Here is a 22,079-nt window from a genome sequence, read left to right on the forward strand (position 1 = left end):
GAGGATACATTGAATGTTTAAAAAAAAAAACAGTCCCTGTTCTCAGTAGGAGAGACACCATGAAAGTAATGGCATAAACAAGATACATGCAGACAAAATTTAAGGTAATCTCAGAGGGAAGGCACGAATGCTTAAAAAAAAAAAAAAAAGACCCGGAAAGGATTTTGGCATAAGGTGGGACTTTACTGAAACTTGGAAGAAGCCAGGAAGTAGAAATGAAAAGGAAGAGCGTTCCAGGCCTAGGAGATAACAAATGAAAATTCCCAAAGTCAGGAGGTGGACTGTCATATGTTAGGAACAAGAGGCCAGTGTCACAAGAATATGGAGCACATGAAGGGATTGGGGGAGTTGGGGGAAGGATGGAAGGGAGTAATGTACAAGACTGGAAAGGTAGAAGGCGGCTAGGTCTATGAGGCGCTTTAAAAGGCATACAGGATGTTGTATTTCTCTAGAGGCAAAGTTGATAAAATGTAGAATGGGGACAGGGTAGGGTGGACATGGTAAGAATTTTGCTTTCAGAAAACCAGTCTGACAGTGGAGTGGAAGATGGAGTGGAATGGGGAGAGACTTGAAGCAGGGAGCTCAACCAGCAGGCTTTGAAAGAGACCAGGAAGGGGCAGCTAGGTGGTGCAGTGGATAGAGCACCGGCCCTGGAGTCAGGAGGACCTGAGTTCAAATCTGGCCTCAGACACTTAACACTTACTAGCTGTGTGACCCTGGGCAAGTCACTTAACCCCAATTGCCTCACCAAAAACAAAAAAAGGAAAGAAAGAAAGGAGATAAGGAAAGAGAGAAAGAAAGAAAGAAAGAAGAAAGAAAGAAAGAAAGAAAGAAAGAAAGAAAGAAAGAAAGAAAGAAAGAAAGAAAGAAAGAAAGAAAGAAAGAAAGAAAGAAAGAAAGAAAGAAAGAAAGAAAGAAAGAGACCAGGCATGAGGTGATGGGATCCTGCACCAGGTCGGTGGCAGTGTCAGAGGAGATAAAGGGAGCATATGGTTAAAATCCTAGATGCTCAATAAATTATTACTTTTGATAAGTCCACCAGTAATCATGCCTTTCTTTATGTATTCCAACTAGATTTCCCCCTTAAATCATAGGATCATAGACTTAAATCTGGAAAGAATCTTAAAGACCATATAGTCCCAAACTCTAATTTTTTAGATGGAGAAACTGAGACCCAGAAAAATTCAGTAACTTATCTAAGGTAATACAGATAGCTGGTAACAGAGCAAGGGATTTGCACATAGATCCCTGATTCTAAATTCAGCATCCTTTCCATTTCTGTACCATGATCCCACCATTTTCCTGAATCACTTCAAAGTTTTACTTTATTTCAGTGCGGTGTGTTATTTTGTTTTTACTAAATTAGGAGTAAATACCTCATTGTATCCCATCATCTTAAAATGACCAAGACAATAAAACTGGCAGGGTAATCAGTTCCTCTATCTCCCATTTGAAATAGAAGCCATGTTAATTATTTCCACCTCTCTTTCCTTTCTGAAGCTAGATAAATGGATCTTGTCTGAAATCCAAGTGTTTCAATTGCAATTGCTACCCTTCCTCATCAAGTCCATATTCTTACATGATAATAATACAGTGTTGATTTCCATGGACATAGAAGACACTTTATCATCAAAATCTCATTTATCCTTATAGGCACTCTGTGAAGCAGGTTAAAGGACTCTCATTTTGTATAGGGAGAGATAAAAGTATGGGCAATTATTTTCCTATGATAAAAAATGGGCAATGGAGAGGAGAAAATCTCAATCACTCTGTCATCAAAAGTATAGTGTGATAGATCAAGGATTTCCAATCAGAAATACATGTCTGCTTTCAACTTAAACCATTTATATATTCATACATTTTCCCTTGATCTCACCAATGGGTGTACTTTCTTTAGTGATGCTTTCCTATCTCAAATAATTCATAGCATCATAGCTTTAGAGCTAATGAGGGCTTAGAATCCAAACCCTTCATTTTACCAGGGAGGAAATAAGGCCCAGAGAAGCTAAGGGAAGGTTTTTGTCCATGTCCTCCCATGAAACCTCCACTGACAGTGCCTACAACATGCTGCGGGCTTTCCACAATATATGGACATAAACAGAGCACATCTTACTGACTCCATGTCAGGCACTCTCTCCACTGCATGATAAATCTGCTCCAGATGTTCAGATACTAGAAATGCCATTTGGCAACTGATTGGATTTATTAGGTGAATGAGAGTGTGGAGTTGAGGAAGACACAGAAGTTTTAAAACAGCGTACCTGGAAGAATGGTGTTGCCTTTTATGATAATGGGGAATTCTGAAAGACAGGTGGGTTTGGGGGAAAGATAATAGTTCTGTTTTAGACAGGGTGGGTTTCAGAAGCTAGAGGATATTCAGTTTGAGATATCTGATAAGTAGCTGGTGATGTAACAAGCATTGGCATTCAAGAGAGAAACTAGGTCTGGGTATATAGCTCTAGGAATCATTAGCATAGAGATGAGCATGGAACTAAGAGGAGATGATAAGATTATTAAAGAAGAATACAGGGGACAGCTAGGTGGTGCAGTGGATAAAGCATTGGCCCTGGATTCAAGAGTACCTGAGTTCAAATCCAGCCTCAGACACTTGACACTCACTGTGTGACCCTGGGCAAGTCACTTAACCGTCATTGCCCCGCAGCCCCCCCCCCAAAAAAAAAGAGTACAGGGAGAATAGAGAATAGGGCCCAGCATGGAGATCTCTCTTTCCTCTTTTGCCCCCTTCTGTTCTCTTCTATTTGTCTTCTCTTTTCTCCTTTTTCATACTCCTTTTCTTTGTTCCATTTTTCTTTTTATTTGAATATTTACTCCCTTCTTCCTAGCATAAAATTAAAGTCTTAGAGACTCTCTCAAATCTTGCTTGGCCCTGTTTATCTCAGGGCTTTAGAGAATTCTGATTTCTACTGTACATATTGAAGTAATGTCCAACTTGTGTGCCTAAGGGTGGTAGAAGAAATAGAAACTGTCATTTGGAGACATCTCAGACTCAGAGGATTGAACGAGTCATTCAAAATCTGATCCTAGTGCACTCCCTTAACCTTAAGTGGGACTAGGATCTTGGGCTTTAGGTCCACAGGAGGGAAAATGCTACAATATCTCTGAACCTTAATTTTCTATTTATTTTAAAAATGGTAATCATAACACTTGCCCTGCCAACTTCTTGAGAATTGTTTTAAGGAACAAATAAGATAATGTATGCAAAGTGCTAACCCTAAAGAGCTACATAAATGTCAATTATCCCTTGTAATGATAATAATAATGGGAAATGTCAAGGGTTGAGGGCTAAAATATACTGATTTTTATGTTCTTTGAATGTCATCAGCAATGATGACAAAATAACAATTCTGGCATATAGTTGGCAGTCACCCATTGCCAAGTTCATGTTAGTTTATCAACCCATGTGAAGGTGCTGCTCATTCCTCTTCCTCCTACATGCTCCAAGCAATTGTCTTTCTCTGACAAGGCAACGAACCACTAATAGGCCCTGCATTTGGCTGTCGTAAACACCATAGAGAGATGATCTCTCGCTTTGCCTCCCCCACTATCTTATTTTTGGCTTAGTTTTCCCTTGTGCTCGCTGGAATGGGGCTGTTTGTTTTCCACTTTGAATATAAATGTTGCTTTTGGGAGACAGGAAGGGAATTCATCTGCCATTTTTCACTTCACAATTCAAAGGAAGCCCTTTTGAGATTGTAGAAGTTTAATGATGTCCCGTGGAAGATAATTATAGCCCCCAAAGAACAAAAGAAACTTGGAAAGAGTTGGCGAGAAAGAGAAAATCAGATTTACTGTGGTGTGCAAAGCTGCAACCATAGGAGGAAAGGGAAATGAGAGAAGAGGAAGGCCAACATCATCATGAAAAAGTATTGAGCCTGTGGCCAATTGTATCTATAAGAATTTAAAAACAAAGTTTCATGCAAATGGCCTTTATGGACAGAAATCACTTTAGACCCCTTTTCTTGTTAGGCCTTTTGGTCCTTCTGAATAGAAGCAGCTTGGCTGAAGAGAGGTAGCATGGAAAGAATGCCAGAGATGGAGTCAGTAAAGAGCTAAGTTTGTATCTTGGTTCCACCACTTAATAATATCTGTGTGACCTCAGGCAGGCCCCTTAACTTCTTTCTGTCTCAGTTTCCTAAGCAAGAAAATAGGACTACAAAACTTTGTGCTCTCTACCTCACAGGGTTGTTGTGAGGAAAGTGTTTTGTTTGCATATGGTAATATTATTGAGAATTGTTGGATATGTTTTTTTTAATTCATGCCAGTGTTTTTCATCAATATATTGGTTCATCAATATATAGTGATTAACTTTTCTACCAATGCAGACCTACTTCTTACCTTATATGCAATTTAGAGTTTACCATGGTCACAAACATAGCTAGCATGTGCCAAACATAGGATTTGAACACAGGCCCTTTTAACTCTGAGACTAGTTCTATCAACTATGTAACACTGCCTCTCATTACCCATATAAAATCATAGGCTAGTAATGACTCGTCTTCTTTATTCATTCATCTACTCATTCATTCATTCATTCATTAGGCCTGCACCCTGAGCCTTTCCTGTGAGTCAGGAACCACTGGAGTTTGTGCTCTGTTGGTATCACTATCTGAAATCCAGGGTCACCTGCACATAATTATATGGGGCTGGAAGAAGACTTGTGTAAGATGGTGGTAATATTGGCATTATTAAGGGTATTATTATTGCCAAAAGTTATATGCATTTGAATCTAAACTTGTAAGGAAAAAATTGCAATTTCTGCTTTAAAATGTTACTAGAACTCTTACCAAAAAAAATGTTACTAGAACTATTTTAAATTAAAAAAGCCAATTCTCAGTTGGCTATACTGCCAACCACATAGGCCTAGTTACTGTTCCTAGTGATTGTTCCTGTCTCTCCATTCCAGTCCTCAGCTAACAGTGATGTTCCTAACTTGTTGGTCTATCCCTCTATTGAATAAACTCCAGTGACCTACTGCTACCTCCAAGATGAAATATAGAATTCTCTGTTTGGCTTTTAAAGACCAAGTTTGGCCCTTTGCTACCTTTCCAGTCTTGTTAAACTTTACCCACCTCTCCACGTACCCTATGATCCAGCTCTTATAACCACAACGCTCCGTCTCCTCTTGCCATATTTTTCTCCCGTTGGCTTTTCTCCATATCTGGAATGTCCTCCCTTCTCATTTCCAACTCTTGGCTTCCCTGATTGCCTTCAACTCAGCTCGAATCCCACCTTTTGGAACTTTCTAGGACCCCCTCCCAGTTCCCTTCTTCTGAGACTATCTTCTACTTATGCTGTACATATCTTTAAGATACATAGTGGTTTACATCTCACCTCCCCCATTAGAATGCCTCCCATTAAAGCTCCTTGAGGGAAAGAACTGTTTTTCTTTCTCTTTGTTTCCCAGTTCTTAACACGGTGACTGGCACACCAGTGTGTGTTCAGTCATTTTTTTTCATTCATGTCCCTGTGACCCCATTTGGGGTTTTCTTGGCAAAGATACTGCCATTTCCTTCTCCAGCTCATTTGACAGATGAGGAAACTGAGGCAAACAAGGTTAAGTGACTCACCTAGGGACACACAGCTAGTAAGTGTCTAAGACTAGATTTAGACTCATGAGGACCAGTCTTCCTGACTCCAGGCCTGGCACTCTATCCACTGAACCACCTAGATGCCCTAGCACATAATAAGCATTTAATAAATGCTTACTTACTGACTGGATGATTATTATATTTTCCCTCTCCTCTACTTGTACTTTTAAAACCATTCAAAATCAATAAAATCCCATCTGCCTCAAAAATACTAAGTAAACACTGGGCTGCTAAACACTGATAGAAACATCTTGGTCTAATATCACAGATTTAAAAGATTGTCTTTTCTTTTTCCTGCCACTGCAGTCAGACTCAGCAAAAATAGATATCTTCAACATGAGGCATTAGTAATGTTACTCTGGCCAACATTAATGTTACAACATTTTCTCCACCCTCTCCTTAACTTGGGGGCAGCTAGGGGAAGCAGTGAATAGAGCAGTAGGCCTGGAGTCAGGAAGACCTAAATTCCAATCCAATGTCAGATACTTACTAGCTGTGTGACTCTGGGCAAGTTGCCTCAGTTTCCTCATCTGTCAAATGATCTGGAGAAGGATATGGCAAACCTTTGCCAAGAAAACCCCAAATAGGATCACAGAGAGTTGGACACAACTGAAAGACTGAACAATGACAAAAATGAACTTGTCACTTTTAAAAGATATTTTGATAGGTATATTTCAAGATAATCAGTTTTCTCTGTAACACTATGTATTGTATTTAATGCATCTTAAAATCTTATTCTGAGAAGGGGTCCATAGGTTTCACAGATTGCCAAAAGGATCCATTTCACATACAACAGCAACAACAACAACAAAGGTTAATCCCTGCCTTAAGGAGTAGATGAGGGAATGAATATTCCTAGCACTTTGTTTATGTATCTATTTTTTTAATTCCTAAAGTAAAAGCCTTTTAAATTTTAGACTTAGACTTTAGGATTCTACTTTTTATAATTCTTATTAGTCTTAACAATCTTTCTATATTATAAACACCCTGATAACAGTTTATACAAAATTCATATCTATCACTTCCTAATTCCTTCTCCCCACCCCTAATTATTAGAACAAAGTCTAACTCATAATAAGTGCCCATATCACATAAAGTAATGTTGATGGATAGATAGAAGGGAAGGGAGAGAAAGAGAGATATTTTAAATTTTTAAAGAAAATATTGGTTTGTGAAAATTATATAAATGTTTTCCTCTATCAGCAGTGTTCTATTTCACTAAAATAACATCAATTCTCTAGCAAGGGTAATAGTTTCTAAGAAACTAAATTGTTACTAGTTTTTGTTAACAGGAATTTAACCTTTTAACAACTTTTGCTCAAAAGAAAACAATTCAAAATCTAGTATCCTCCTTTTTACTCCACAGCCAAAAAAAGAGAATCATAACAAAAAACAACATATATCACCACCAACAAAAAATATCAGAAAATTTTTCTCTTTGTCTATAATTCTATTCTATCAATCATTCATAAAATATATGCTTTTTGATCTAAGTGCTGTTTTGTGTTAGGCAAAACAGAACTATAGACCAAACTATAATAAAATAATAGACTGGAGATAGCAGATATTTTCCCATTTTATCTAAAGATAAATAATATTAATCATTGAAAAAATATCTAGTCCAACCCTTTTATTTTACAGATAAACTGAATAAAAAGAGGCTCAGTGACTTAGTCAAGGTCACATAGAACTAAGGAGAAGAGTTAGATCCAAATCAAGATTGACCCATTTCAAATCCAGTGCCCCTCCCATTACACATGGCCTTTAAATGTGGTGATTTTAGTAACTTATCATAATGCTGGGAGAATTCGCCCTCAACAACAGATTACTCTAATGCATTTGGTTAATAAATCACTAGTATTGCAGTAATGAGTTAAGACCTAACTGATTTGAAATGTAAAAGTGAAATTAAAGGTTCTCATAAAACACACTATCTCCCACACATATGGTGAAAAGTATAGAATATTCTAAGACATAATCATGGAACTGACATTTTCCAGCAATCTGCCTGGTAGCAACATGAAGCAAGGTGTAAAACAGAGGCGGGGTGTGCACATCTAGGGTGTTCAGCATTGAAATGGAAGATGCCTCATGCAGAGTCCAAGTAGAAAAAGAATTCCTGTTGATGGATGGTTTCTCCAAATATTCTTTATTCAAAAATTATCTTATTCATTAGTGTCAGCCCTCCCTCACTTAAATGCAATTCACTGCAAGTCATGACATCACCAGATGTTATGGTCCTCTTCAAGAACAAAAGGCAAACACCACCACCACCAATATTCATTAGTGTGAGCTCAGGAACACTACAAAAACACTTTAATGAAATCCACAGTGATTCAAAAAGGATTGGCCTATCTATTTACATGCAAAACAAAAGCATGGATGAAAAATTCATATGGTCCAACATATAACAACCAGTAGCTGTGAACAATTCATTGAGTTGGTCCATCAGTGTTACATATCTTGGAAAGGTTCTACAGATACTGGATTGCTGTGAATCTCAAATAGTGAAAAAGCAATTGGGGATAAAATGAGCCTACAGAGAGGTTTATAAGAGACTTAACTAAGTCAAATCATCAACAGAATCAGAATAAAAGATAATTTAAAGAATGATGGAAAGAAGCATGATAGATGTAAGTAGGCTACAGCTGTAGTGTCAACCACTAAGCCATTAAGGATCCCTGTGGGCTGCATATTGACTTAGAAAAATACATATTAACATTGTCTGTGTTCCACTATATTTTTCTTTATTTTAATAAACATTTTCTAATTACATTCTAATCTGATCAGGGCCACACAAAGAATGTGGCAGGTGGCAACATGATTGATACTTCTGGGCTAGAGCATGATATCAGAAGTGAGGTACATTTGAGAAGCTGTATGAAATGTGTCATCATGGACATTTAAGACCTGAAAAGGAAGTGGACAATAAAGTATAGCTCTAAATCTTACAGTCCCAACTAATGACTGTAAGATATAATGGGTGGGCATCCTAGGAGTGGTATAAAAAAAAAAATTAGAGGATTTAGTCAAAGACTTGTGTCATGTTGGATACATCCTTTACAGATAATGCAGAGAACAACTTTCGTGAGTGTCTGTGTGTGTGTGTGTGTGTGTCTGTGTGTGTGTGTACTCGTTATTGTTGTTGTTGGGGGAATGTACTGTATATTAGGGGAAACAGAAGAATCAAAGAAGAAATAGGACCAGTATTCAAGGTATATAGGATGGTGAGAAAAGGAAGAACTAGGAAATTGCTGTTTTGTTTCAGCTTTGTATCATTAGAAGATGATACAAAGATAAGTAGGCAGGTGATAAGAGGAGTGATAAGCTCAAATTCAAGACAAAATTACATTGTAACACAGAACACCTGAAAGAATTGGCAGATGTAATTTCTGAATCATATGTCTAGAATGCCCTGCCTTCTCACTTCCAACTTGCAGTTTGGGGGATTTAGTCCATTGCAGATTTTTAAGACAAGTTGATAGTTTTATATGCCCTCCCCTCCCCCCAAAAAAGCTAACACTGATCAGCTGGAGTGTATAACAAAAAGGATAAATAGTAAACTTAAAGTCGCTGAGATCATGGCACTTGAGAATCAGTTGCAGGAACCGAGTATGTTTAATATAGAGAAGCAAAAATTGAGAGCCCACAATGGTTATTGAAGTCTTTGAAGGCCTATAATGTAAAAGATGGACTAGATTTGATCTACATGGCCCCTGAGAGAAAAACTATAAGCAATGATGGAATTGCAGAGCCCAACTTCTACTTAATAGAAGGAAAAATCTTCTTAACAAGGTTATCTCAAATTGAAATAGGATGTCTCAGGAAGTAACTGATCCATTCTTAAAAGAGGATTACCTCAAAAGGAGGCTTGATAACCTCTTTCATCCATTCATTCAATAAACATTTATTAAGAGTCAGGAAGACCTGAGTTCAAATCTGTTCTCAGATATTTACTAGCTTGTGTGACCCTGAGCAAGTCACTTCACTCTGTTTGCCTCAGTTCCCTCATCTGTCAAATGATCTGGAAAAGGAAATTGCAAACCACTCCAATATCTTTGCCAAGAAAACCTTAAATGGGCAAGAAAAGTTGGACACAGCTGAAAAATGACTCAACAACAACTCAACATGTGCCAGTCCCTGCCCTCAAGGAGCTAACAATCTAATGGGGGTGGGGGGAGCATCATACAAACATATAGAAATGATACTATATACAGGATAAATAGAAAATAATTAACAGAGGGAATGCACTAGAGTTAAGAGTTGTTGGGAAAGGCTTCCTATAAGGAGGTAAGATTTTAGCTGGGACTTAAAGGAAGCCAGGGAGATCAGTAGTAGGAGTGAAGGAAGGAGGGTACTCCAAGCATGGTGAACAGTCAAAGAGAAAACCCAGAAGCAAAAGATGGAGTGTCTTATTCATAGAATAGCCAGGAGGTCAGTGTCACTGGATTCCCGAAAAGTACATGTTGGGGAATAAGGTATAAGAAGACTGAAAGAGTAGGAAGGGGTTCTGAAGGGCTTTGAATATCAAACAAAGCATTTTGTATTTAAAGCCACTGGTGCTTATTGAGTAGGCAAATGACATGATCAAATTTGCTTTTGGCTGCAGTGATGTGAAGTTTCTCAGACAGAGGTGGATTGGACTAAAGGGCTTCTGATATCTTTGACAACTCTGAGATTTTGTGATTCTGCGACATGGTCAAGAATCACAATGAGAATGTCTGAGAGGATTGCTACTTTTGTTTTTCAAATCTAGGAAATTATGTTTATTCATTCATTCAAAAATGTATGTACAAGAGGCTTAAACAGTATAAAAATGAAAGATATTATGCTGCAATACCATAAATAGTATATTACAATTATAACATGGCATCGTAGGTAGGGGTTAGACTTAATGTCAGGAAGGCTTAATGTCAGCAAATTCAAGTCTCCCCTGAGGCATACTGGATTATGTGACCATGTGATCACTTCACTGGTATATTCCATATACTGTCAGAATTAGTTGATTTGTTGGTTAGTTTTGCTGAACTTTTTTTTTATCCTTTTTCTTTTTTATTCTTAGATATAAGGGATGGCTCTCTGTATGGAGGAGAGATATATTTGGAAATAAAGGTGATATAAAAATGAAGTTATACAAATTTTTTTTCTTTAAAAGGAAAGCTACTGACTGGCACTTTGTAAAGTTATCCATGCTAGTAGAATAAAAGAAGATTTAGAAAGTTTTGGTTGTTTTTCAATGTCTGTCCTAGGCTAAATGTGCCCTTCTCTAAGCAAGCTTGAAAGTAAAGATTAACAACATTGAACTTGGGATAGCAGTTTTTTTGGTTCCATTTGGAACCAAAGTCGTGACTAGGAACACCTCGGTACTTTATTGATTATCTTGAAACCTGAACATTGTGACACTTCTCAATCACAGACATTTCAGGATTCTTCATTATACCAATATAATAGCAAAGTTTCTGAAAATTACATAAATGAAATGCTACCCTCTGACCTCACCTACCCTTTCCCTCCTTCCCCAAAAAATGCAGACACAATTCTAAAAAGGCCTGGGAGGCATACAGTATGTAATTTGATTCCTCAACAGTAAGTACTAAGTGCACATGACCAAATGATTGGGTTACAGTTTCCATAGTTACTGCTTCACTTGGTTTAGCTATTTTGGGAATTCAACCAAAACTCATAGACAGCAGAGGAGAGAGAGGGGGGGGGGGAGAGAGAGATTGAAAGAGAGAATGAGAGAGAGAAGAAGAAAAAGAAGAAGAAGGAAGGAAGGAAGGAAGGAAGGAAGGAGGGAGGGAAGAAAGGAAGAAAGAAAAAGAAAGAAAAAAGAGGGAGAGAGAAAGAAAGAGATATACAACATATCGCAACTGTCAGCAACATAAGATAAGAAATAGTTTTGTTTTCTCTTATTTTTCTCCACAGGAGTGTCTTTTCTCCAAGCAGTTTAAACAAGTACATGGAAATTACAGACTACACTGTTCTTCAAAGTCCCCTAAAACAAAATATTCCAGGATTTCCTTTTCCTCCTTTCATTAAAATATCGTGATGAAAAGGGCTACTGATATATAGTCCAACATTGTCCTGTGAGCCCTCCTGAAGTGATCTGGATGTAAGAGCAACAGGAGCCTGCCCATGACCTTTCTGTTGGGCTATACTTAAGACCAGCTGTCCCAAAAAGCCCTTCCTCAAGCTACAAGGTTATCTCATGGAAAACAATGCAAAGATAGGTTTAAGACTTTATCGCATTTCTTTTCAGTAAAGGACTGTGACCCTGTAGATGGGTTGGGACTTTTGAAAGCCAACATTATTTCTTCAAGGGTGTATCAATTATTAAATCAATTTCTCTTTTCCAGAAAGTAAATTATTTACTGGGAAATTTTTGTTGCTGTTGTTCAGTTGTTTCAGTCATGTCTGACACTTCATGGACTCATTTGGGGTTTTCTTGACAAAGATACTGGAGTCATTTGCCATTTCTTTCTCCAGCTCATTTTACAAATGAGGAACTAAGAAAAACAGGGTTACGTGACTTGCCCAGGGTTACATAGCTAGTAAGTGTCTGAGGCCAGATTTGAACTCTGGTCTTCCTGATTCCAGGCCTAGCACTCTATCTTGCACCAATTAGCTGCTTTACTGTGAAAACTAGAGTCAAAATTGACACACTCTAATTCCACCATTTTATAACCATTTAATGACTAGATTAAATTCTTTCTTACAACTCACAAGTTATCATGATACTCACTCAAAAAGTATTCAACTGTGAGGCCAAATATTCAATGGATTATTTAGTTTAATTCCTAATTGTCACTTAATACCTGTGTGACAATTTGCTATCCTTTTTCTCTCTAGTCCTCAATTTTCATATTTGTAAAATGAGAGTGTTAGACTACATACATGACCTCTAAATTCCCTTTGAGTTCTAGATTGATTACCCTCTCATCGATCATCCTCCATATTGCTCTGTGAGAACACCATCCTTTAGGTCTGAATATAACCAGTCATTGTCTCAGGAGCTCCCCCATATCCCCAGTTTGGAGACAGGGATTACTCGAATCTGGAAGCTCTTTGTAGCACTTTGACATTACAATAACTTGGCCAGTGCCCCTTATTTCAAAAAAGCCCTAGAGGGTCATACCATAGAAATCAATATTCAATGGATTTCAGATTGTTATGTCAACCAAATTTGGTTGTCAGCACAGAAGATGGAAAAATGCAGAAAGTCAGATAGGCCAATTAGTGAATTTTAACACAACAAAAATGAAGACTTATGACTAATTAGTATGTAAGAACTAACAGCATAATTTATATATATGGAAAACAAACTCAAGTGCAAAGACAGAATAAATAATGAAAATTCATTGCCCTTCACATATGAATATACATACTGGTTTACCATTAGCCTAGACCTTGAGTTCAGTATGCAACAGTGCCAAAAGATTTGGTAGAATATAAGCTCATGGAAAACTGGGAATGTTCCATTTTGTCGTCATATCCCCAATGCCCAGCTCGGGGCCTGCCATATAGTAGGTGCTTAATAAATCTTTGTTAATTGATTGACTGAAGTACATTTGAACTAACAATTGTCATTTTCCTCTGTGTAACAGACAAAATATTTGTGAAGTGACTATCTAAAACACATTAAGTATATGTGTGTGACCTCAGGAAAGAGTGGAATTAAATGGCCTATGGAGGACTCAGCTACTTTGATGATGATCTTGGACTAGTTACTTCTTTCTGGAGCCCAGCTTCCTTCTATATAAAACAAGCAGTTGGACTAGGTGATATCATTCATGTATGTATATTTTGATCCTGTGACCTTACTAATGAAAGAAAGAAAAAAAAAGATGGAAGAAAGGAGGAGAAAGAGAAGGAGGAAGAGCAGAAGAAGAGGAGAAAGAAGAAAAGAAGGGAGGGAGGAAAGGAGAAAGGGAGGGAGAAAGAGAGAAAGAAAGAAAGAAAGAAAGAAAGAAAGAAAGAAAGAAAGAAAGAAAGAAAGAAAGAAAGAAAGAAAGAAAGAAAGAAAGAAAGAAAGAGAGAAAGAGAGAAAGAAAGAAAGAGAGAAAGAAAGAAAGAAAGAAAGAAAGAAAGAAAGAAAGGAGAGAAAGAAAGAGAGAAAGAAAGAAAGAGAGAGAGAAAGAGAGAAAGAAAGAAAGAAAGAGAGAGAGAGAGAGAGAAAGAAAGAAAGAAAGAAAGAAAGAAAGAAAGAAAGAAAGAAAGAGAGAGAGAGAAAGAGAGAAGGAAAGAAGGAAAGAAGGAAAGAAGGAAAGAAGGAAAGAAGGAAAGAAAGAAAGAAAGAAAGAAAGAAAGAAAGAAAGAAAGAAAGAAAGAAAGAAAGAAAGAAAGAAAGAAAGAAAGAAAGAAAGAAAGAAAGAAAGAAAGAAAGAAAGAAAGAAAACAGCAACCTTGAACTAGCCAGCCACAAACAACAGAGTATACATAGCATGACAAATCTGGTTTCCTATATGGCTCATAGAAATCAAAATCATTCTCTAGAATCACAATTTATGTATTTAAAAAGCACCTGTCAAATTAAAATGATTTATTGGCATGCATTGGTAATCCAGAATCATAAAAAATTCTCTAAGGTTATGAATTGTCTAATTCTTGAGTTTATCAAGTGCACACTGGATTGAAAAAGCTAACATGGGTTTGAACCAACTCAATAATCTTGTTATTCAGTTATAATAACCATAGTCTAGAAAGTTCTTAATTCACATTTATATATCACTACAATTAAGTCAGTTACACAGGTCTATATTAAGTACTTACCTGACACAGGGCTATACTTCCACAAAGAAATAAGAATTTTTTTTACAGTATATATATATATATATATGGGGGGGTGGCATGTGAACGCAGGTTTGTGCACTGCATACATACATACATACATACATACATACATACATACATACACATATAAGACAACTTTTCAATGTAGTTACCTCTATCTGATGTCTTGAATCCTATAGTGTCATCAGGAACAGAGAGATGATCTAAACTACTGTTCAGTGAAGATGTCTCCTCACTTGACAAAGAGTTCAGAAATCCACTTTCAGATTTGACAAGGTCATTTTCTGAGGCCTCTGGGAGGGCAGGTGAATGGATCTGAACCATTATGGACTGTCCCACATCTTCAGTGACAGAGGAACTGTTGACAAGGTCGAGCCATGATTGCCTTTCTGCGTAGGCTGCTTTAGATGTGGAAGAGGAAGAGCTGCTGGGTGACTTGACTGAACTCTCCAGGGAAGAAAAAGAACAGGATGGTTCGTTCAATACAAGTGAGGATGAAGATGCTTCTTGTGGACCCTATTATTCACAAGTAAGGAAAAAAAATCAGCCCATCAGCTAAAGAAAAAATATCTAGCACATGCTTTTTAAAGATAAATTTTTATTGCTATTTCTTTTTTTATATCACCTACTTTCCTACTGTAACTCCATCTCTCTGAGTGCCACCCCTTCAAAAGATAAAAGGAAAAATAGAAAGAAAAAAATCAATAAAACTAACCAACATATCAAAAAAATCTGATGATATATTCAGTTTTGTACATCGATGGTTCTCCATCTCTGCAAATAAGTGAGAAAAGGTGTGTTCAATATCTCCTTTTTGGAGCTGAGGGCACACATTATAATTTCACAGTACGCAGTCTGGATTGTTTTCCAATATGTACTTGTAATGATCATTTCCCTTTGTATTCCAAAAGTCTATAATAGTTATGGGACTCTGAATGAATCATTTAAACTCTGGTCTACCTCAGTTTCTATATCTGTATATCTATATCTATATTATATATCTATATCGGAAATAGATATAATTGTTATTCCTTCCACATCACAAGGGTTAGAGGTACATGGCCCCAATGATCTGAAAAATCCACATAAAAGTTTTTGGCCCTCCCTTCATATCAGAGACGAATTTTACAGTACTTCACTGTAAAATTTGTATTAGGGGCAACTAGGTGGCACAGTGGATAGAGCACCAGCCCTGGAGTCAGGAGGACCTGAGTTCAAATCTAGCCTCAGACACTTAACACTTACCAGCTGTGTGACCCTGGGCAAGTCACTTAACCCCAATTGCCTCACAAAAACAAAAATTGGGGTTAAGTATTTGGTCTTGGCTCTGTGTTGTCTGCTGGCCACTTGTGTTCTATGGCTTCCATAAAATTCCCCAAAAAAATCCCATTTAATTTCTTATGCAGACCCACAATATGTTGAAACCACAATGGGGAAAGTCATGATGTGGAAGGGATAACTGTAACAGCACCACCATCCCAGGGTTGTTGTGGGGATCAAATGAGATATTTGTAAAGCACTTTGCAAATGTTAAAATCCCTATATAAAATACTAGCTGCTGCTGCTACTACTTTATACACTAGAAAGAAAATTTAACTTAGTAGTCAGAAAAGACATGGGTTTTTGTCCTTCCTCTGACATTTACTAATTGGATGACCTCAGGTAACTAAGGTAACCTCCTCCAGTTTCAGTTTCTGTAAACTGCAAAATGAGGATAATAAAACTTGCAGTTCCCACTTTCCATAATTATTTCAAGGAATGAGTTTCATAAACCTTATAGCACTATAGAAATGTGAGTTATTGTTACTATAAAAAAATGACAGAGGATAATTGTGATGTTATGTCTGATTAATATCAGTAACATAGGTCTGTATTTTACTTTTTTCCAAATAGTTCTGGACACCTTCCAACTTACTATCCAAAGATCTGAAGACTTCCATCACCTTCCCTATTCATTATTAATTTTATTCACCTTTGATGACTTTTTTCTATAATTTTTTGCATTGTTTGGAGCATACCCCACACTAAACGAATTTTTCTCTATCACTTAATATACATATATTGGGGGAGAAACATGAAGAGGGAAATAGCAAAGAGCTTGTCAGGAAGAAGCAGTCAGGCCAATATGAACCTCCTAGCTTTAAAGAATATCTTTCAACAACAACAACCGTTAATATTGCTCTTTAGGGTTTACAAAGTGCTTTCAACTCTTTACCAATATTTTCTCATAAGGAAAGTAGTTCCCAATGAGATTAGCTAACAGTAAAGAAAAATGTTGCTTCTTTTATAACTCATTATGTTTCTTAGGGCCAACAACGCTTTCAAGCTGCTTTGCTCAGCTTTGACTCCATCCTAGTATCACTGTCCTACATAATCGATTATATGGTCAACTACAGTCAATGAATCCCAAAGTGCTTCAGGGACAAATAATGGAGTCAATAAGGCACAGACTGAACTATTAGCTAGGGCATCTAGGTGACACAGTGGATAGAATGCCAGGCTGGGAGTCAAAATCTTCATTTTCCTGAGTTCAAATCTGGCCACAGACACTTACTAGATGTGTGATCCTAAGCAAGTCACTTAACCCAGTTTTCTCATCTGTAAAATGAGCTGGAGAAGGAAATGGCAAACTATTCTAATATCTTTGCCAAGAAAACCCTAAAGAGGGTCATGAAGAGTTAGACATGACAGAATTATTATTGGCCTGGTTCTTCTCAAGAGAGATAGCGGACCCTAAATATATCCTAAGAGTCACCAGTTCCCCCCTAGAATGCAGTTGTCTTGGTACAGCTGAAAGATAAGTCAAAGTACTCAAGTTCAAATCTCACTCCTGACATTTCTTATCTGTGCATCCTTGAACAAGTCAATTAAGTTTCCCTAGTCCTTGATACCCTCCTTTATAAAATGAGAGAAGTTGGATTAGATGACTTCTGAAGTCTCTTCCGGCTATAGCTATGATCCCTCAGGTTTAAAAACCTAAGGGTTCTAAGGGTAAAGGCCAGAAATGTCAAATAGTTCAGCATATTCCTGACAGATTATATACTAGTTATGTGGTATGTCAACAAATTTAAAAGACGTCCTTAATTTAGGGCCTGTGAACTTGTTTTAAAAATAATTTGATGATTGCAAATAATAGTAATGATAAATAGTATATTGTCATAATTATATAAAATAATATATTACAGAATGTCATTTTATAATAGCTAGCATTTATATAGGCTATATATAGGTACTGTGCTAAGCCCTTTAGAAATATTATGTAATTAACTCCTCACAACATGAGGTAGATGCTATTAGAATCCCCATTTTTCAGATAAGAAAACTGAAGCAAATAAAGGTTAAGTGACATGCCCAAGGTCATACAACTAGTAAGTATCTGAGGCTGGATTTGAACTCAGGTCTTCCTGACTAGCATAGTACTCTATATACTATGCCATCTAGTAACCTTTGAAATTATATTTCAATGTTAATTGGTTTCTTTTGTAATCCTATGTGTTTTCTTTTATGCATTTCACAACATTATCCTGAGAAGGGGTCCATGGGCTTCACTTCATCAGACTTCTAAAGGAGTCCATGACACAAAAACAGTTATGAACCCCTGATCTAGAACCTTTTCCCAGGGAGTCAAAAAATGACAGAGCATGGAAGCATTTGGTCAGGAATCTAAATTGACTCATCTTCCACAATAAAAATAAATTTGTGTTGATATTAAAACTTCTTCTGAGTACCTTAGTGGGACAGAAGGGGAAGTATATAGATTTGCTTGGATTCTCAGACCCCTTTAGCACCAAAGAAAAGCAATTTGCTAATGATACCCTAATGATATCCAGGAGTTACTTCATACCAAGTGGAATGCCCAAATACCACTCCAAAAAAAAACTTATCCATTGACGGGCCCTAGAAAGATTCATATCAGCAAATATTAAATCATACCTCATTCTAGCTCAGTCCAGTGTCATGTCCTGTTGCAAGTTATTTTTGTAGCATGCCGTGGCTACATGTTCTACCTCCTATTCTAAACAGAGATCAGGAAAAAGCTTTTCCTGTGGCTCCTGCTGATGCTTTTCTCATGTGATGAAAGCAAAGCCTGCTAAGGTTCCTGGTTTACAAGAGGACATCGCTCCACTTAAGTACATTAATAATAGCTAGCATTTATATAAAGTCTGCAAGAGTTTTACAATGGTTCTCTCATTTGGTCCTCACAACAACTCTGAGATAGATGCTATTATTATCTCCATTTTACAGATGAGGGAACTCAGACAGAAAGAGGTTATAGGCCAGCCAGGGTCACATAGCCAAAAAAGATGTGAGTCCATGTTTGAGATCAGATCTTCCTGACTCCCACTCCAATGTTCTAATCAAACACTACCTAGCTGTCTTAAGACACTAAAAACCAGAATATCCTGTTTAAAGAACCAGAGACTTTGTGTTAAATGTCTATAATTTTGGTAAGCAGTACTTTTGAAAGAGTGAGAGAATAGAAAAAGCACTGGGTTTGAAACTAGAGGATGAGGGTTTGCTCTACCTACTTATTACCTGTGTGACCTTGGAAAATCACTTAACCTCTCTGAGCCTTGGTTTTCTCATCTGTATACTGAAGGGGTTTGACTAAATGACCTCAGAGGTTCCTTCCATCTCAAAATCTATTATGGCATAAGTACTTTCCTGTTGGTGGCATTATACAGAGGACTTAATCTTTTTGTAAATTACTTTCCTCACCTGTAAAATGGAAATTGATAGTTTTTGCATTACCTGCTTCATAGGATTATGGGGAGCATAAGACTAGCTACTTACAAACTTATTTATAAGCCTCAAGGTTCTGGAAAAGTATAAACCAATATTACTGACTTACATAGATACAGTGTCAGTGTTAATACTTTATTTCTTTCAAGATCTTTTAAGAGAAACAAAGGAAGGAAGGAAGGAAGGAAGGAAGGAAGGAAGGAAGGAAGGAAGGAAGGAAGGAAGGAAGGAAGGAAGGAAGGAAGGAAGGAAGGAAGGAAGGAAGGAAGGAAGGAAGGGAGGGAGGGAGGAAGGAAGGAAGGGAGGGAGGGAGGGAGGGAGGGAGGAAGGGAGGGAGGGAGGGAGGGAAGGAAAGGAAGGAGAAAGGGAAGAAGTAGAAAAGAGCAGGAGACCAAGAAGAATAACAGAGGAAGGAACAAAAGGAAAAGAAAGGCATAAGGCCCGAGAGGAAGAAAGCAAATAGGAGGAAAATGAGACTCTAACTTTGTCTGCCAAGGATAAATGCCTATTTCATGTAGATCTATTGTAAAAGCAACAGAGAAACACTTACAAACACAAATTAAATTGGGGCTTGAAGCTTTATAGCTACCAGGTGCCCAGATAGCTTTTAGCCAAATGTCCTTTCCCCAGCAAGGATTCAATATGATTTATTCATTCAAAGCATCATAAACATTTCAGTGCAAAATTTATAAGTTACAAGAGAAACTATGACTCATCAGATAAGAGACTAGACATCTGGATTCCTTATGGAATAATGCCTTCATCAAGGGTCAATGATGTACCTCCCAGACACCCACTCACTCACTCACTGAACCATTATAACTTTCTCCTTTGGCAGAACACAGGGTAACCAATACCTAACTTGCACAGGTAAGATCACCATATGACCTTAGAAAATATTGCATCCAATCCCCTCTTTCTGCAAAGGAGGAAACTGACTTTCCCAAGATGACTTCTTTTTCCTCTTAGCTCATCTACATATCCAGTAGTAGAACAAATGTGAATGTACCCTGCCCACAAGGCTGTATAACTTAACATGCCCTGGACATTTGTGGCCAGCAGGCATTCCCACTTGTAACCCTTGTGACTCAGGAATTTTAACTCCCATAAAACATCTTCCAGATGCCAAAGAAACCAAAAGAAATTTTAAGTATAGACCGAGGCCTATGTATGGGCCAATTAAATCTAAAGTAATCCTGTTTTTCCCTCATGAAAACAGCAAAATTGAAAAAATCTGTTTTAGAAAGCCTGTCATTTTTTTTCATTTGACTAGTGCTATTTAAAGCCAAATTAGACAAAATGTCTTTCTCCCCACATTCTCTTGTTTTCAAAACATTTTTTATTCACAAGTAAATGATACTTCTATTTATTTAAGAAACTTGGTTCAACCACCAGCTAAAGGCAAGTTCTTTTCCCTTGAGCTATTTGAAAACATGAAATTGATCTTGTGAAAATTAATCAAACAGAAGCACTGTGAGCCTACAATCAGGAATGCATGAGTCAACATAAAAACTGTAAGATAAATTAGTCAAAGCCAACATAAAGAAGAAAAAGAAAAGAGTAACAGGAGACAAAGCATAACTAAATGTTACAAAGGGTAGGAGGCAACACATTTTCCTTCACTAGTTTTGGCCAAATGATTGAATATAGGACTATTTAATAGGGCAGCTAAGTAGTGGTTAGAGCACTGGGCCTAGAATCAGGAAGACTCATCTTCTTGAGTTCAAATCTGGCCTCAGACACTTACTAGCTGTGGGTGTATGGAAAAGTCACTTAACCTTGTTTGCTTCAGTTTCCTCATCTGTAAAATGAGGTGGAGAAGGAAATGGCAAACCACTCCAGTATCTCTGCCAAGAAAACCTCAAATGGGGTCGCGCAGAGTCAGACACAAGTGAAAAATGACTGAACAACAACTACTACTTCTAACTGGGCTAAACGGTGTTTACTTGTTTCCTTTATGGTATAGGGGAAAGGACATAAGAAAAAGAATAAGAAGGGTTTGATTCTAGTGTTAGCTCTATAACTAAATTCCTCGGTGCACTCAGGAGAATTCCCTAACCTAACTTCACATACTCTGCAATCCGGAAGTGCTGGTCTCCTTGCTGTTCATAGAACAAGACACTTCATCTCCTGACAATGCATTTTCACTGGCTCTCCCCTATTCCTGGAACACAATCTCTTCTCACCTCTGCTTCCTAGCTTCCTTCAATTCTTGCCTAAAGTAATATCCTACCTAAGAAGGCTTGCCTTAATATTGGTGACTTCCTTAGGAGACAATCCCCAATTTATGTTGTTTATACCTGTTTGCATATTGTCTCCCCCATTAGACCGTGAGCTCATGGAGACCAGGGACTGATTTTTGTCCTTTGGTTTTGCTTTGTTCATCGCTGTTGCTGCTGTTGTCATTTTTGTTGTTGGGTGGGTTTTTTGGTTTGTTTTTGGTATTCCCAACACTTTGCACAGTGACTGGCACATAACGGGCACTTAACATATGCTAGTTGACTGACTGAATTTTTGTGTCAGGATCTCAGTTCCCTCACTCATAAAATGAAGGTCATAATTCTTGCCCAACCAACAAGAGGAGGGATGTTTTGAGGGGCAAATGAGAAAATGAATCCAAAGATTCTATGAAAATGTGTTATTGTTGATTTGTATAAAATTATTGATTGAATAGAGATGACTATGGTCACACATTTATATAACGCCACAATAACTGTTCATTTATCCATTCAATAAATGTGTGTTGCATGCATGCTTTGTTCAAGGAAAAAAAGATGACTAAAGCATGGAGAGCTTACATTCCAGATGGCAATATAGTGGATTCAATACACTCTCTGATAAATGCAGATTCAATCAGATTGTTCAGTGATCCCACAATTAATTTCATCATTTCCCCCACCCTGAATTCATTGAAGTGCTCAATTATTTTAGCATTAT

The 22,079-nt window shown here is 37.4% G+C and overlaps 1 protein-coding gene across 4 annotated transcripts in view; it reads right to left on the reverse strand.

Moving 5' to 3' along the window:
* Positions 1 to 22,079, reverse strand: part of IPCEF1 (interaction protein for cytohesin exchange factors 1) — a 120,853-nt gene that overhangs the window by 24,245 nt on the left and 74,529 nt on the right. For all 4 annotated transcript variants that reach the window (XM_043964260.1, XM_043964264.1, XM_043964262.1 and 1 more), the window contains one exon: positions 14,552 to 14,915. In XM_043964260.1, the coding sequence (XP_043820195.1) occupies positions 14,552 to 14,915 (364 nt within the window). The remainder of the gene's footprint in view (positions 1 to 14,551; positions 14,916 to 22,079) is intronic.

This window comes from Dromiciops gliroides, chromosome 4, assembly GCF_019393635.1.
Source record: "Dromiciops gliroides isolate mDroGli1 chromosome 4, mDroGli1.pri, whole genome shotgun sequence".
NCBI lineage: Eukaryota > Metazoa > Chordata > Mammalia > Microbiotheria > Microbiotheriidae > Dromiciops > Dromiciops gliroides.